Source organism: Lonchura striata, chromosome 3 (assembly GCF_046129695.1).
Source record: "Lonchura striata isolate bLonStr1 chromosome 3, bLonStr1.mat, whole genome shotgun sequence".
NCBI lineage: Eukaryota > Metazoa > Chordata > Aves > Passeriformes > Estrildidae > Lonchura > Lonchura striata.
In genome coordinates, this window is record NC_134605.1 from 6,601,236 (window position 1) to 6,617,719 (window position 16,484).

Genomic DNA, 16,484 nt, shown 5'->3' on the forward strand with positions numbered 1-16,484 from the left:
TTAGTATTTGTAAGGGTTGCTTTAAAACCACTTGCTTTCAGGCAAAGTGATAATCAGGCTAAGCACTGTAAGACTTTTATAATAGAAGGCCAACGCATATTTTTTCATTCAGGCTGCAAGAATAAACCAAGCACAGCTGTTTTACTGAAAACAACCCACTGGTATTTAAGTAGATTAACAAAATTAACTGTGAAAATCCTCTGCTATGTGGAAGCCAATAACCTGTTGGCCACAAGGAGGCAGGGCAAGGATTTAGTAAATTAAAATAAGCTGTTTTTATTTAAAATAAAACGATTTTTTTAAAAAAGAGGTGCATTACATTCATTCAGACATGAAACTCCGAACTGCTAGGCAAGATAAAAAGCATTTTTCATCCACAGTGTGTGGTTTCAGTATTGCTGTTTTATTCCAAGAGCAGCAAATCTTTATCTTTAAGATATCAAACAATAGCTGATCTGGAAGCAATTTTCTTCTTTTGAAGAAGCAGATCACACATATTTATTCAACATCCCTTCTGTGTGCTAGAGAAGAAGCTCTAGCAGTAAGCTTTGATAGCAGCAGTGGATTTACCAACTCAGAGCAAGAAGCTGTACTGCCAGGTGCACAAGGTGCTGCTCCCAAGCTAATAAATCCTGCTTCTGCACAGCTTTGGGAGCTCTGCCTTTCACTTCCTTGGCACTTCTAATTCTGGGCTAACAGCAAGCACAGGCAACTTGGCATCTGTAGCATCCTACCAAGAACCTTATGCATGAACCAAGAACCTTAGTGATGTCTCCTTCCCCCAACTAGAAATTCAAGACATTCCAAAACCAGTACAAACCCAAGGTCAAACTTCTAAATGACAAAGCGGCAAAAGAGGAAAATAAAACAAAAGTATCTCTATTTCAGAGTTATGCAGAAAAAGATTATATTGACCAAGGAAACAACGCTTTCCACAGTATCAGAATATCACAGTCCAAACCTGTAAGTGATCTTCTGATTGAGATGAAGTGACTTTACTCTTAGCTCTGCTACTGCATGTTACTGACCTAGGTAATTTCAGCTCTCTCTGCCTCTGTTTCCTCATCCTTTAAGCAGTTGCCTTTCTTCTTTCTGAATCAGTATGAGGTCCATGGATAAAAAACATGCTACAAGAACTACTTGTTATTAATGCAATTCAGATATGGAACGTACCAGATGGTAAAATCTCCAGGATTTTAACGAACTATTGTAACAGAACATATGTAATATGACGTTATTAAACAGGCATTTAAATGTATAGTTAGTACATATAATGTGACCTGCTCTGCTCTCAGTAACTCCAATGGAATTATTTTGGATTTATGTCAGATAATACTAGGAACACAAAATAGCCCCATATGTGCAATGTGGTAAGGTTTTCACAGCAATGATATCTTAACTATTTCCTGTCCTGTTTTTCTCTTTTGCTGGGGGTATTGTATTTTGTGGTTTCACAGAGCATGTCTTCTGCACTTAGTTCTGAGCAGGAAGTAAAGAGGTATCCTAATGTCAAAGATTAAAATGTGCCTGACCAAGTATCCCTTACGTAGCATCATAAAGCATTCATCATGAAACAGCAAGAACTTTTGGCTTTTTCACTTTATTCTGTAAAAATTATTTCTTTAATCACCTTATGCTAGATTTGGTAAGTAATTCATGTTTTGTCAGAAGAATCAAACATTCAGTTTCAGACTGTGAGTAGTATCTCCGTTCTCTCACAGTGTCTGAGTTCTAGACAAGATGAATTAAGTAAAAGGGCGAAGGTGAAAAACAGGACTGCAGCTCAGTCCAGTGGCATCACATACTACAGTCAGAGACAGGTACTTCAGTAAAGGAAGAACATGAGGACACCTTTAGTATGTATAATAGTTCTAGCTCATCTATAATACAACTATAAAACTCAGGTGAATTGACATTTAATATATGAGACACTGGAAGCAAGATACCAATTTCACATCATAAATTAGCCTTTGTGCTAATGCCCATAGATTTGGCTGATTACTCACTGCTTTCCCCTAGTGCTTAAGCAGTCTTTCCAAAGCAAGACAGTTAAACCACAAAAACGTACCGTAGTGTCCACAGCCCTGACCTTCCCAGCAGGAACGTGCTTTGGAATGGGTTCGTCTCCTGATATCATCATGCAGCCTTCTGCTCCAAGAGTAACAATTACGAGCTTACACCCTCTTTCTAACAGCATGCGTCCCACCTTTTCAGCATCTTCAAGGTTGCCAACTGGGATGCCCGTTAAAATTTCTGCCTGGAAAACAACCCACGCAAATGAAAATCATAATCTGACAGCATTCATTTTTGGACAACTGTTGCATTTGAAAACAGGATTTAGTATCTTTTAAAAATGTGTATTGTAGGATGATCATGAAACCACTTCCCACGCTGATATTCAGCTGTGTCTTGCTCCTTGCTTGAAATCAGTGTGTACTTCAGGCACAGCAGACTAACAGAGAGCAGCCTAGGCAGAGAGACACAGGAGGTGTGGGTTCTGTTCCAGCTTCTATAACTTACCTGGTATACAATCCTTAGTAAAATCACATTTCTCCCACATGCCTCAGTTTCTTCATCTGTGAAATGGACAGAGTGACACAGTCTCGGCAAAGCATTTTGTGGTTTAATGTGAAAAAATGCTGCAAGTCAACTTAGTCAAGATTCTTAAGGGATATTTATCACTAAGTGAGGAACTTTTTAAACACTTCTTTAAATTCTCAGCTAGCTAGAGGGATAAGGGAAAATTGCTTCCAGGAAGAAAAATTACTCAACTTTGAGCACTGTTCAGTTTAATATATATTTTTGGTATATATATTTTGGTATATATACTTTGAGAATACCTAAAATTTATCTGAAGCCCTCTTTGGACAAAGGCCCATTAAGAAATTATTACATATTTGTGTTACAGCCATGTCCATGTGCCTCTATCAACTGTGCTGGCTCTGTTAAACTCGTTTTCTAACTGATGGTGAGCTTAAGGAAACTTCTCCCAGCTGTATCTTAAAATTCATGTCTTCTAGTTCCACCAACTAAGAGCAAAACTTCACCAAAATCTGCAATGAAGACTTCAGAATCAAACAACATTTTCATCACTTCACACATTTTCTTGATGGCATTGTATTGTCAAGTATAATGTGCTTTTTCTCTTCTTTTTGGAAGGGAAAAGAACAAGAATGAAACAGGAAGCAAAGGAAGAGAAATTGTATTTTCTCTGAAACAGTCTACTAGGCAGTTCTCCTTCATAATACTGTATGCCTTCAACTGTAAGTAAACAGACACATTACATTTTGCTGTCTTCACAAATTTTGTCCTGCTTGCCTGAGAAAAGGGAGCATTACTCTAGCCCGCATTACAAGGCTGCTGCTGGATCTTCAAGAATGCAGTCTGAAGCATTTTCAGATAACTGCTTCACAGCAGAGCATAACTTCCACACTCCTAGGGCTTATTTTCAGTGGAAAACTTTCTTTGGAACCTATTCAAGAGCTACTCTCCTGCCCTTTGCTGCATGGGCAGCTCAGCTTCTCGGGAAACATCTGCTGAAATATTTCAAACTACCTTCCTGTGCGCGACTGAAGGTTGAATTCAGCGCTCGCAGTTCTTGGTGTAACAAACTCAACTACTACTACTGCTGCTAGACTACAAGTGCTTCTCGGAGCACAGGCCGTGCCTGTAGTGAAGGGAGGGCAGGCAGCCGGGACGGGAACTACTGCGGGCAGCTCCGGGCGAACCGAGCGGCGCCAGCCGTGAGTCAGCGCCCGCTGCTCCCGCTGTCATTTCCTGAGCCTCAGCCTGACCCAGGCGGGAGCAGCGCCCTTGGGCTCTGCAGGGCCACATCATGCCGACACACTCCCCAGCGTTCCTAGTATCGCTCGCAGGGCACTTAATCGCTTCCATTTTTAAACATACATGACTAAGTCCTGCAGTTCCTACTTAGACGTGCACAAATTATTTCAGGCACCGTTGATCTGATCACTATGAGGCAGAGCCTGGTGTGGCAGGACTCGGTTGTTAAACTTGTGCACTGCAGGGGCAAGGCGTGGTCAACACGTACACGCGATTTAAAATTCCTTTTTTTAACCTCATTGATCCCAGACAAGAATATAGTAAGATCTAAATTATAAGAGGGCAACTAAATCTGTCCACTTTTCTCTTTGGCATGCCACCGTGCTGCTCAAACTTCTCTTGCAGAATAAACTATTCAAGCATATTAAACATATTTCAGTCTTTAAAAGGTTAGAAAAGTTTTTTCAAGCAAGAAAATTTTTTTTCAAAAAGCATCTCACAAAACCTTTTGAATGTATCTTCTTACAAGGTTTCCAGGAAACCAATTCACTAATAATAGTTTTGGAGGAACTACAGATAGATGACATATAATATGAAAATGTATATGTACACTCTATTCAAGTGTCTAAAGAGTCCGAGTCTCTTCACGAGTTTTAATATCTCTGGAGCAGGAACTATGTATTCCTGTATTCAGAACACCTGGTGCCCTATGCTACAAGAATAAAAACAATTTAACACAAATCCTTGAACGAAACAGGCCAACTGAATTTTCAGAGTACTTTATTAGGGGCAATAATTCCAAATTCTACCTCTGCTGCAAAGTCTCCAGAAGGAAAGTGGATTTGGTTTTGGTAGAGTAACAGTAGATCTAATATTGGTTTATTTACCTGATATTTATACTTCTGGAATCTCATGAGCATGGTAAATGAAGTATTAAAATATAATATTCTTCCTAATGAAATGCACAACCTGTATGCTTAGCATTATGACAATACTCCTCTTTGTGCTTCCCATGTCCCATATCAACAGGATTTTTTGTTTGAGTAGTGAAAGAATTGTTTTGGGACAGATATTTGTAGAAATCTTTCTTTTCATCTTGACACTGCTTATACCAATAAACAAAATTATTTTGGACAGAGTCTGTATAAAAGTAGATCTTTGGCTGCTTCAAATCACTATCATCTAACTCATCTACAACAGGATGGTACAACTAAAAAACACTGGAACAAGCTGGAAGAACCATAAAAGCAGCAGAAGCCAGACAGATTCTGTGCCAATGATTAGAAATTGCAGTAAATGTCAACTGATGTTAAATACTGTGGTGAGTTTTTAAGTTCCTCCCTTCAGTAGAATCTTATTTAAAAAACAAACTCTGGTACAATTGAGGGAAATAACTAATGGTTATGTAAAGAAAAAATTAAATAACAATACTAAAAGCCCGATGTGGACATTTGCCATCATACTGTACAAAAGAGCAGCAAATGAAGAATTTTATTTTTCTGCAGCTAGCCTCATAAAACTACTCAGTAAATGGACTTATTAAAGCAAGGCGACATTCCACACAACTGCTGTCAGAATAAACCTATGCTGGATATTATATAATTAATCTACATGCTATTTTCAAAATGTTGTTTGCAAGACTGGCAGAAAAATTTACCTAAAGCTTTTAATTTCATAGATACGAAGGTTCTTGGCCACAGTCTTTACTAATCTTAGTTAAGTCTCCATCTCTCTTTAGACTGTGGAGTCTAGTCATGTAGGCTGACACAAACCAGAAGTGCTACATAAAAGAAAATGGCCCTGCTTTTTCCTTGCCAGTCCTGTCCACATGGCCCACTCTCATGTGCCAGAACAGCCATTCGTGTGGCCTGGAAGCAAACTGTGATTGCAAGGCAGATATGTGTTAAAATTAACACCACCCTGAGTCCCACATTACCCACAAAAGTCGACCCAAAACAATTAACTCCTTTCAACAGCAACAGTAATTTACACTGGCTACAACTGAGAATGTTCCCAGCACAGGAGCATTTGCCAGCTGTTCCTAGCTGTGGTGCATTTGGGGCAGCCACTTCCAGGGAGATGTTCTGGATCCTCCGCTTGGCATTTTCAAAACCAAATCTGCAGCATCGTATGTAGTTTTGGGAACTCTGGCACAAGTAAGCCACTGACCTACCACAGCACACTGCAGTGGAAGGCCATCAAGACAGTCAGAGGACCAGATACCAGCACATACAAGAGGAGGCTGGAAGAAGCAGGTTTGTTCAACCTTAAGAACTCCTGGCTAAGGGGAAAATCAAATTGCTGTCTAGGGCAATTTAGTAGGTGGGTATAGAGAAGATGAAGCCAGAGTCTTCTTGAAGGTGCACAGGGATAGGGCTAGAGACAACAAGCATAAACTAGATCATGGGAAATTCCAATATTAGGACAAGTTTTTTCACCACAAGGGTGATGAAGCAGTGGAACACATGCCCAGAGGTCACGCAGGCTCCAGCCTTAGGAGATTCAGAACTTGACTGGACAAAGCCCTGAGCAATCCATCCTAAACTGGACAGGCTTCACCAGGGTGTTGGACTAGTTGAACGTCCAGAAGTCTGTTCCTAAATTCCACAATCCTCTGATCTTCAGCAAATATAAACTGGAGAAATAACAAAAAGTATTAATTCCTTGGGGAGCAGTCTATTATTTGGACTGGGTTTTGTGCACGTAGCACAATAACATCTTAGCAAATGTTCTCAGGTACTACTGGAAGAGAAATAATAAATAATAACAGGGAAACTGTCTCAGTTTTAAGGCTAATGCATCTAAAACTACATATGATAATTTAAAATACTTTTAATTTCAAATATTTAAACACAGTAAGTCAGTTGGCTACAAATTTGGCCTGTACCTTAGAAGATTTCTTTTGAGAATGACAAAACAAGAACTCAATCTCATTAATTCTAACACATGTGAACAGTCCCCAAGAAGTAGTACAGCAGATTTAGTGTAAAAGAAATTGCAAGGTCAGGCCACAAGCCAAGCTAGTTCCAGTTGTTTCAAATTAAAAAAAAATTACATACAGGCAGGCAGAAATACTTATCGTGCTAGAATAATTAAAAACTGATTGAAATGAATTGGCCTGAAGTTATAATTTCCCTCCCAAAAGTAACATCTTTCATTTTAGACTAAATATGAGAGAATTCATAGTTTCCAGCAACTGATAAAAAGGGGTTTAGAACAAAGATGGAAATAAAATATACTGTGAATTGCTGGCAACTTCTAATGTAATGGCAGAATAGTAGCTTTCCATTACTTAAAACACAAAAGGCAAATTCAAGAGATGTTGTGAAATATTTTATTTCTAAAGGACCTGGTTTTGTTTTTACTCCTAGAGAGATGAACTATATTTTCTTAAGAAAGATTATTCTTACTATTATCTCTCTATATTAACAAGCAGTATCTTAAATGCCCTTATCTCAGACTACAGATAAAGTTTTATAAACTTAATATTCTCTGAATCTTGCAAAAGGCAACGATGTCTCTTTATTCTGGACATATTAACAAATATTTATTCCAAAAAATGATCTATCCTCTGTTAATAGACAATAACACTTATAAGGAATCAGTAGGAATGTATCTGTTTTTCTGCATTATTTTTATACATCTTACAGCTTTAACAAAATCAGTAATTAAATTGTACTGCTTTCTACTATTGAAGCTCCAATGCTAGTATTTAATTAGATCTTTGCAAGGCCTTTTTTAGATCAGAAGTCTGATACCCATTTTAAATTAGGGAGAAAGTAGTTCCCAATTTTGCATTAAAAATAGCTTGTCAAACTTAATCATTTGCTGTAACCATTCAGGAGTTTTTCTTCTCCTGAAGGGCTCCTCAGTAGTCTTTGAACAGAGTAGCAGCTGTTCTTCAAAACGTTTAGGATCAAATTGAAATTGCTGATGTGCAGTATATTTTGGTTCCTAACCTGCAGGGCTATGTAACTGCATGCACATGCTAAGAAAGAAAAACAACACATGAACTGTATTGACATTGTGGTTATGCCTAGAGCCATCTGCAGCAAGGATTCACACAAATACGTGGGAAAAAAATTGGTAAGTATTCCAAAGAGCTTGTCTGCTATAGGGTTGTCTCTTTTTCAACATTTATAGATGACTGAAAAGAACAACCATTAGTTTTCACTAGGATGACACTGGATACATTTATTTTTCATTAGAAGAATTAAGGGAATGGAGAACTAGCACATTCCTGTACAAACCTCAGGGATTAGGCTGTGCTACATCTGGGAATTAACAAACTAGTCTCAACAAGTTTGATCTTTCTGGGAAAAGATAAAACTGAACTACAGGCTAAGCAGTGAAAGAGCTGATAACCTTGCAAGATTTGTTCTGACTTTTTTGTTCATGAACCACATAAAAAGAAAGTAATGTCAGACATAAAAACCCCTGTTATTGCAACAAGCAGGAGTGAAAAGAACAGCTTGTGAAGAGCCTTCTAGACAAACTAATGGTAGATAATTCACTGATAGTGTAATTTTGTTTGCTTCTCTCTAGCACGTAAATCCATAAGAACAAACTGTGCTGTTATACCAGATACTGCATGGGATTTCATTAACTCCTAAAGCATTTAATAAAGAATTGAACATGAAGTGTTGATGTTGCATTTGATATTTGCATGTTTGAGAGCCAACATCCCATGGCTGACACTACAGCTGACATCTTTAAACTTCTTTTCTGTGACAAAGGCATTGCAGATCAAGACCCTGACCTTTAGAGCTGTAAATAACAGAAACTTCTGACTCAGCAATAATTCAGCTAAACACAAGGACCATCCCCTTTTTCTCCTCTTTGATAATACAAATACTCCACACAGTCTATGAGATGTCTTAAACTGTATGGCTGGTGTTCTGTTTGACAGCCAACATCATTTTCTGTTACAAATGTAATGTTCACATATTATTCACAAACCACATGATTTTATAATTTAAAATATTTTTTGTGAACAAGGAAGAGAGGGATATTATGGTGAAACTGTGATAAATACTTGCAAATATAAATTACTAAGAAAGGCAAACCAAGCAATAAAAAAAATCTGTGTAAATCCAAGCTTGTCTTAGAGCTCACATCTGTGTTTAAAAGAACATTTTAGAAGCAGTTGAACTGGATAGCTCTAAAGAATTCACCTTCAAACCCAAGGTGGTTTATTAACTGTTTAAAAGACTTAGTAAAGATAAAGCACTTTTTTTTTCCCCTTGAATACCTAAAAATACCAGATAACAAAAAAAAAAAAAATACTGCAGAAGAGGTAAAGCTGGAACATAAATAGGATTTTGGCTAGAAGGAAGAAATTTGAGACTTAGAAATACCAAGCAGAAGAGTCAATGGAGCTGGAACAGAACGACTCAGGAACGCAGTTGTAAGCAGGACATTCAATAAATTTGGCCATAGAGAATAATAATTTTTAAAAATCTAAGAGAATGACCAGAGTGGATTTGAGAAAAGGTCTATCATATCCAAATGCTATTTTCTAACTATAATTGCCAGTAAATACTGAGGGAAATTTAAATAAAATAGGATAAAAATATATTTTCCCAGGATATGTTCAGGATCACTAAAGTCTTAGGTATTCCCTGATTTAAGATGAAAATGCATATGTAGGTGGTTGAATGCATAAAGTTAAAAAAAATTAGAATTATCTTTAAGATTTGTAGAATTAACTTGTTGCTTTTAAGTGCTATGCAGAGATGTGACTGCTAACCTTTATTTAGGAATGTAAACATTTGTCTATATATCAAACTTTTCAAGTGTACTCATTATAGAAATCTGAAATTAAAGAAAATTAAAGAAAGTCATGAAAGATAACATAAAACAGATGGTATATGAACATATAACAATTACTAAAAAAATACTTTCAAACTTGTGACATAAGAAAAACAAATGCTTGATTTTTTTCCTTTTTTTCTCAGCAACAAGAAAGGAACAATGGCAATAGTTCATCTCTAAAAATCAACTCAGTACAAAACAGACACACAGAGAGAATGAAATCAAACAAAATTGAATATTACATTTGTGCTAACATAATTGATTTCATTGCAAAGTTTCAAAAGGTTTTTTCTAAAAACAAAGGTATTTATGAGCCATTGTTGTTCTCAGGATATGCTGTACACTTGGATTTATGCTCCCATGATATGGCTGGCAGGAACTCCCATATGTCTAGCATTTCCATAAATTCAGAAAAGATGAGCCTCCTCAACAGCACAGAGTATTTATGTGCCTGACCTTGCATCCAGTGATCCTAGCTATCTTCACATGGTAATTACTTTTTAAAAGAAAACAGCAGAAAAGAATACAAACTGTACCCCCAGCTCTGTAGGAAACGGTAGATGAGTGAGCAGGAATCTATTATAATTATACACCTGTATTTCTTGTTCTCTACATAGAAGTAATTTTCTTTTCTCCATGTGGTGGTAATAATAATACCCCTGGATCCAGCAAGCTACACTTCTAAAGAATGCCTCTTTCAAGACTGTCCCCTAGCAATAAAATACAACAAAAGGAAAATTCTAACATGTGTGATGCAAAGAGAGAAAAGTCAGGAATCGACAAGTAAAGAAAAACAAAATTTTGTTTCTAACATATGGGGATAAGTATTTGCAGGGGGGAAAAGATTAACAAGTGGCAGTATGACAAAAGAAAACAAGGGATGATATTTACTTAATAGTGGGAGAGTATAGATTTTCTCAGCCCGAAATGTGAGCCATTGCACCATTCAGCCAATCCAGAGGCATAGTCCAAGCATAAGAGCTTTCTGACAGCATTAAGAAAACATGATACTGATGTTCTGAGAGTCCCCTGAACAAGAATTAATACTTTGCCTTAGCATTCTCTTCATCACATAGAATTCAATTCTGATATCTGTTGGGCATTGTCTGAGCCACAGCTTGAATCACTGTCTGTTATCCTGGAAACTCTGGCTTCCAGAGACCTGAAGAGCCATAGCATCTCCCACCTTGCTATTTTGCTAGTTCTTGCATTCTCTGGAGTATGTGAACTTGGCAGAACCATCATAAAACATCCCAGAATAAAATTTATATGTCCTTTTGGGTTAATTAGGCTGACCCTTAAATGCTAGAAGACTCATGGACTGAGAACTTCTGATATAGTTTGTGATGGGGTTTAACAGAAATTTCAAAAGAGGATAACTGAGTCTTCAAAAATTTACACTGACAGACATTGTCATCAGACAAAAAACACTACAAGTAAGCAGGGCCATGCTCTCTCTTAGCTCTTCCCTCTCCTCTCCACCCAAGGGATTATGTTCATTGCAGAAATCATGTTTCTTAGAGATAACTTTAATTCTGACCAAGGCATGGTTTCTATCCAATAGGTTACTTCTCCCACATTCCTGTTTACATAAGGAGAGGGTGAGGGGAAGGAACACAGCATGCCTAATGCTAATAAGTAGCAAATTTAAACAAAAATCTTATGAGATGAGGTTAATTTGTCTCTTGTGACAAAACCAATTTCCTTTGGGAGAAAAACCACTTGAATTAGAAAAGAGAGGAAAAGGAGGGGGGAAAAAATAGAAAAAAGCAAAATATACAGTTGAAGGCCAGAGAAGATTCATGGAAAATAGATCTGACAGGAAGAGGCATATGAAGCTACTATTTACCATCAAGTGCAGCAAGCATGCATCACCTCCTGGCAACAGAGTTTAAAAATGTCAGAACACTATGGTTAATGCATTTCTGCTAATCATATCAAGGGATCACAGAACAAGGACAAGGAACTATTTTAATATTTACCACTCAGTGATAACATTTAACAAGTGTCCTTTTACGGATGCATTTTGCTGATCTACTTGTAAGGAAGACTGGACCCAATTTTCCTGCTGCAAACGGCTAATTTAATTTCAAGTGCAAGAGAAACTTATTTTAGAATACTCCTCTTTGTTGGTTAGGTCAGGCAAGAGGAGCATGGCTCAATTTTCCTGTCCCCTGCACTGTATTTCTGAGAAGATTATCCTGAAATTTTCCTGCTTAAGACTCCTTCTTTAACGTGACATATGACCATTACCTCAGTTTCATTGCAGCAGAAGATATCAGAATAGGTATAAAACTGTGGATCTAGGTCAGCAAGGGCTGGAGCTGGATTAAACAAAGTCTTTACTGGAAAAGAAACAAAGAAAAAGAAAATCTAAATCTGGAGTGTTTCAGATTCGTAAACCGTCATTTGAAAGACCATTGCCTTTCAATCATAGACCCCAATATTTATTATTAACACAAAAATTACTCTCAGTTTCTGCATCCTCCTCTTATACAAATGCTAAAAGTTTTGTTTATTATATTAAAGTTCCATTTGAATTCATGTGCAGTCACCTGTCATGATGGGAACTTGACAGAAGAGTAACAAAAATAAACCCCAATAAATTATTAAATTAAAAAAAAGGAAGAAAATTCTTAGACGTTAATGCAATTTGTTTAACTGATGATGCTTCTTCCATTATGTTAATAAGTTTTACAAGAACTGATTTAGTTCTAGAATTTTTCAGTGTCGTTATCTGTACATGAAGAATCACGAGTTATGGAGTAATGAAGGGCATGTCCAGACAAGGAGTTAAATATGCTTCTGAATGTGTTACCTAACTTGTTCAAAATGCCACATTATAAAACTGTAGTGGAGACAAGGCACTGCATATTTTTAGTATGCTATCTGGCAGAGCTAGACCTAAACTTAACATGTTATAGAATATATTCCTTAACCTAACTTTAAACTGCAGTAGCCTAAGGCCCCTTGTAGCAGCAGCAAAGGTTTGTCATGAGGACAGTGTAAGTGACTTACTCATTATTAACATAGGAAGTCTGCAGCCTTGGTTTTTCACTTTGCCAATTCCATGATTAATACTTGTGTCTTAACCACAAGGCCATAATTTTTAAATAAAACACACACGCTCTTACTTCAGAAATATTCCTTATAGTCAGTGACCAAATCTTCTGATCTGGATGCCTAAGTTTTCAGTCCTAAACACTTACTTAGACTGTAAGCTATAGCATGTAATAGTCAGACACCCTGAACATCTCTGAATCCCAGTTAATGCCCTAACAGACAAAGATGCACAGAGAATTCTGAAATCTGAGTACAAAGAAGTTTAAGTAAATGACACTTAGAAAGTTTGACTGTACAACTTTGTCATGCCTCTCTATTTGCCTTGTTAAAAACACAATTAAAGTGACAAAGAATTTTACTCAGAAGTCATAAAATGCCAGAATTAGGAATTCCAATGAAATCTTAATTTGGCTCCCTTAAATTATTACAATACAGTCTGTATTATAATAAACTCTTTAATTATATGATCACATACCACTGAAAAACAGCATGTGATCACATAATTAAAGACTGCAACATAATACATATGCAGCAAGAAGACAAATTAAGGTTTCACAGGCAACCTTAACTCTTGCATTTCCTATTTTCTTAACTGTAACACTATTGAAGTTTTCTTAAACATAAAACTTTAAGATATACTTTCCTAGGTAAAATAAACAAGCAGCACATACTGGAAAACAAACTGTCATGTGGTATCATACTGCCATATGCATGGGTCAGGAACAGCACTGGAAGTGCTCCAACTTGGGTTTTAAGTAATACAGACTGGTCATGAGTGCAATGTAATAAACTACTATTAGTTTTCTCCCATATTTATTATGTGCTGAGCAGGGGGAGATAGAGGAACCCTAAGATCCTCTTTTCAGGTTGTGAAGAAGAACATGACTTTTGAACAGGATAATCTGTTTGATCCTCCTGAGGAACTTATTTTCTGCTGAAATTCTTTCACAGAATCACAGAATCAAATAATGGCCTGGGTTAGATGGGCATTTCCCCTTGTCCTGACACTACATGCTTTGTAAAAAGTTTGTCTCCATCTTTCTTGTAGGCTCCATTCAGCTACCAGAAGGCTGCAATTAGGCCACCATTTTTCCAAGCTGAACAATTCCAATTCTCTCAGCCTTTTCTCACAGGAGAGGTGCTCCATCCTTCTGATCACCTTGGTGACCTGCTCTGGACTCTGTCCAACAGGTCCATGTCTCTCCTGTGCTGGGCCCCCAGAGCTGATGCAGGGTTCCAGGGGGGGTCTCAGCAGAGCAGAGCAGAGGGGCAGAATCCCTCCCTGGCCCTGCTGCCCACGCTGCTTTCAATGCAGCCCAGGACACGTGTGGCTCTCTGGGCTGTGAGTGCACATTCCCAGCTCATGTCCACCCTCTCACCCAGCAGCACCCCCAAGTCCTTGTCCCCAAGGCTGCTCTTGATCATCCCCCAGCCTGTGCTGATACCAGGGTTCCTCCATCCAGGTGCAGCAACTTGCACTTGGTTTTGTTAAATCTCATGAGATTCCCACAGGACTACTCCTCGAGCTTGTCACTTCTCTCTTTTTGCCAAGATCCATTCTCCTCAATGAGTTTTTATCCTTTATGCCTCCTTGCATAGGAATTATGCAATTATAACCTTTTTCACTCAACTTTCACCACATCATATCTCTTTATGGCCCACAATTCCTATTCCCACTTCCAGTGTCCACAGCCTGCTCCCTGACTCTACCTCCATCTTCCAATCTCTATTCATTAAATCCTTATCTCTGTTCCAATTTTGTTCCTTTTTCAGCTTCTCCTTTCTTTCTTCCTCTGCCACCCCCAAAAATCAAGTAAATCTCTCCTACATTTCCTTTGCCTGAAATTAACTCTCCATCATGAGCATTCCCATGTAGCTTTGTCTCTTTTGTATTGAAATTGAGCAAGTTCCTGCTCTGTGCTTTCTGGGCCTACAACAGATCCTTAACAGTATAAAAGAAGTTACCTAAAACCAGATTCAGGAATTACACTGGAAGTCATGCTGCCCAAATGGACAAGTGCTTGTATGGACAAATGCTCAGGGGAAGCTAGCTGTGAGGCTCCTAACAATTTTCTGATGTCTCTGTGAAAAATAATTATTTTCCAGAGGTCAATAATACAGTTAAAATCAGGCAGGTTTCCATACTGTTATGAAGGCTTATCATTAAAAGAAAGTTCCCTTGCTATCAAGTCTTAAGTAAATTTTAAGGCAGCTGATATTCATAATTCAAAAGCTAGGGTAGGGTGGGAGGTATTTTCCATTGCCTGGTTTCTGTGACCACAGTGCTTTGGCAGAAATCATGAAGAGTTTAACCACAGACAAACAGCTGTTATGAAAAATTGTAGCCCAAGATTAAAAGCCTGAAGCATCTGAAAAATAGATCTGTTTCTTGCAAGTGACATAGAACCTTTAACTGAAGGTGCTTTCATATCATCTTTCATGACAGTATTAATATGCTTGGCATTATCAGCCATCTTTTATGGAGTCTGTCATTAGAGAAGTCCAAAACCAGACTTTTGGAGGCAGCAGCAGCTTCTCACCATTGCCAGCTAACAACCTTTAATTGTTCAGTCAGATTTCCTCTACAGTTTGTACCTACTTCATCTGGTTGCTCACAATCCAATCCTTCCTTCCTTCCTTCCTTCCTTCCTTCCTTCCTTCCTTCCTTCCTTCCTTCCTTCCTTCCTTCCTTCCTTCCTTCCTTCCTTCCTTCCTTCCTTCCTTCCTTCCTTCCTTCCTTCCCTCCCTCCTTCCCTCCCTTCCCTTCCTTCCTTCCTTTCCTTTCCTTCTTTTCCTTCCCTTCCATGATTGTTACAAGAATAATGAATAATCAGTGCCACAATGAGAGGATGTCATGACATGTACATGACATGATGAGATGTCCCCCTCCAGCTTACAGATCCAGATGACCTTCACTGAAGAGAAGCAAAGAGTTCTTGCCTGTGTCTCCATATTCTTTCTCTCTTTTGTTTATTTCTTTCAGTAAGAATGAAGAAAAACAAGCAAAAAACCCTCATTCAAACAGAGGTTTGAGGCATCTGGGTATGCATCTGTTTTACACAAAAATAGTCAAGTGAACATTCTAACATGAATTACTACATAATACATGAGGGTATTGCAAGCTAAAAGAAGAGAAATTGCATTAACAATTTACTGTTGGCTACAGATAGGTTTTTACAGTGCTAAAAACTCAGCTGTTTACTTAGATTTGATGGCACATGACATTTGAACATGTGTAGTCTATTGTTTTAAAGCAGAAGCAACCAAACTTTTCTGACAGAAGAGTTGCACAATGATAACACACTGACAGCACAGAACTACAGCTGGCCCACAGTTAACTATCTTTTCTTGATGTATTGTGCTGTCTACAGTTGCTAAGTGATTGCATGTCTGTTCTGTGTATCAGGTTTGAATTTTTCTCAATTGCTTTTAAAAAATCTTTTCTTCTGTCACAGGCTGGCATCTTGCCATAAGAGGGTGACAAAAGTGTGAAGCATCTTGCCAAAACTGTTCATAGAGTTAGAAATGGACAAAATAAGTCACGGGTATTGAATCACAATTCAACTAGAGTCCATTAACCACTAGATTAAAAATGCTGTTACCCATTTTCATAAAATATAATGACAAAAATATATTGCAACAGATGCACAAAAGGTCATGATGCAGAAGGTGAACTGGAGAGCCTACAATTCCAGTGTGCCATGATCTACTGGAGCTATCCTGGGCCCAGCTTCAAGAAAACAGTAAGTTCTGATCCCAGTTGCATCCCTGATCTGCTGCATAACTGACTATGCTATGAGCTGTCTCCTCCCAGTATGATCTTC

The 16,484-nt window shown here is 38.0% G+C and overlaps 1 protein-coding gene across 2 annotated transcripts in view; it reads right to left on the reverse strand.

The window, feature by feature from the left end:
• Nucleotides 1-16,484, reverse strand: part of RBKS (ribokinase) — a 72,074-nt gene that overhangs the window by 19,468 nt on the left and 36,122 nt on the right. For both annotated transcript variants that reach the window (XM_021552282.2, XM_021552290.2), the window contains 2 exons: nucleotides 11,851-11,942; nucleotides 2,069-2,257 (listed from right to left, as the gene is read on the reverse strand). In XM_021552282.2, the coding sequence (XP_021407957.1) occupies nucleotides 2,069-2,257; nucleotides 11,851-11,942 (281 nt within the window). The remainder of the gene's footprint in view (nucleotides 1-2,068; nucleotides 2,258-11,850; nucleotides 11,943-16,484) is intronic.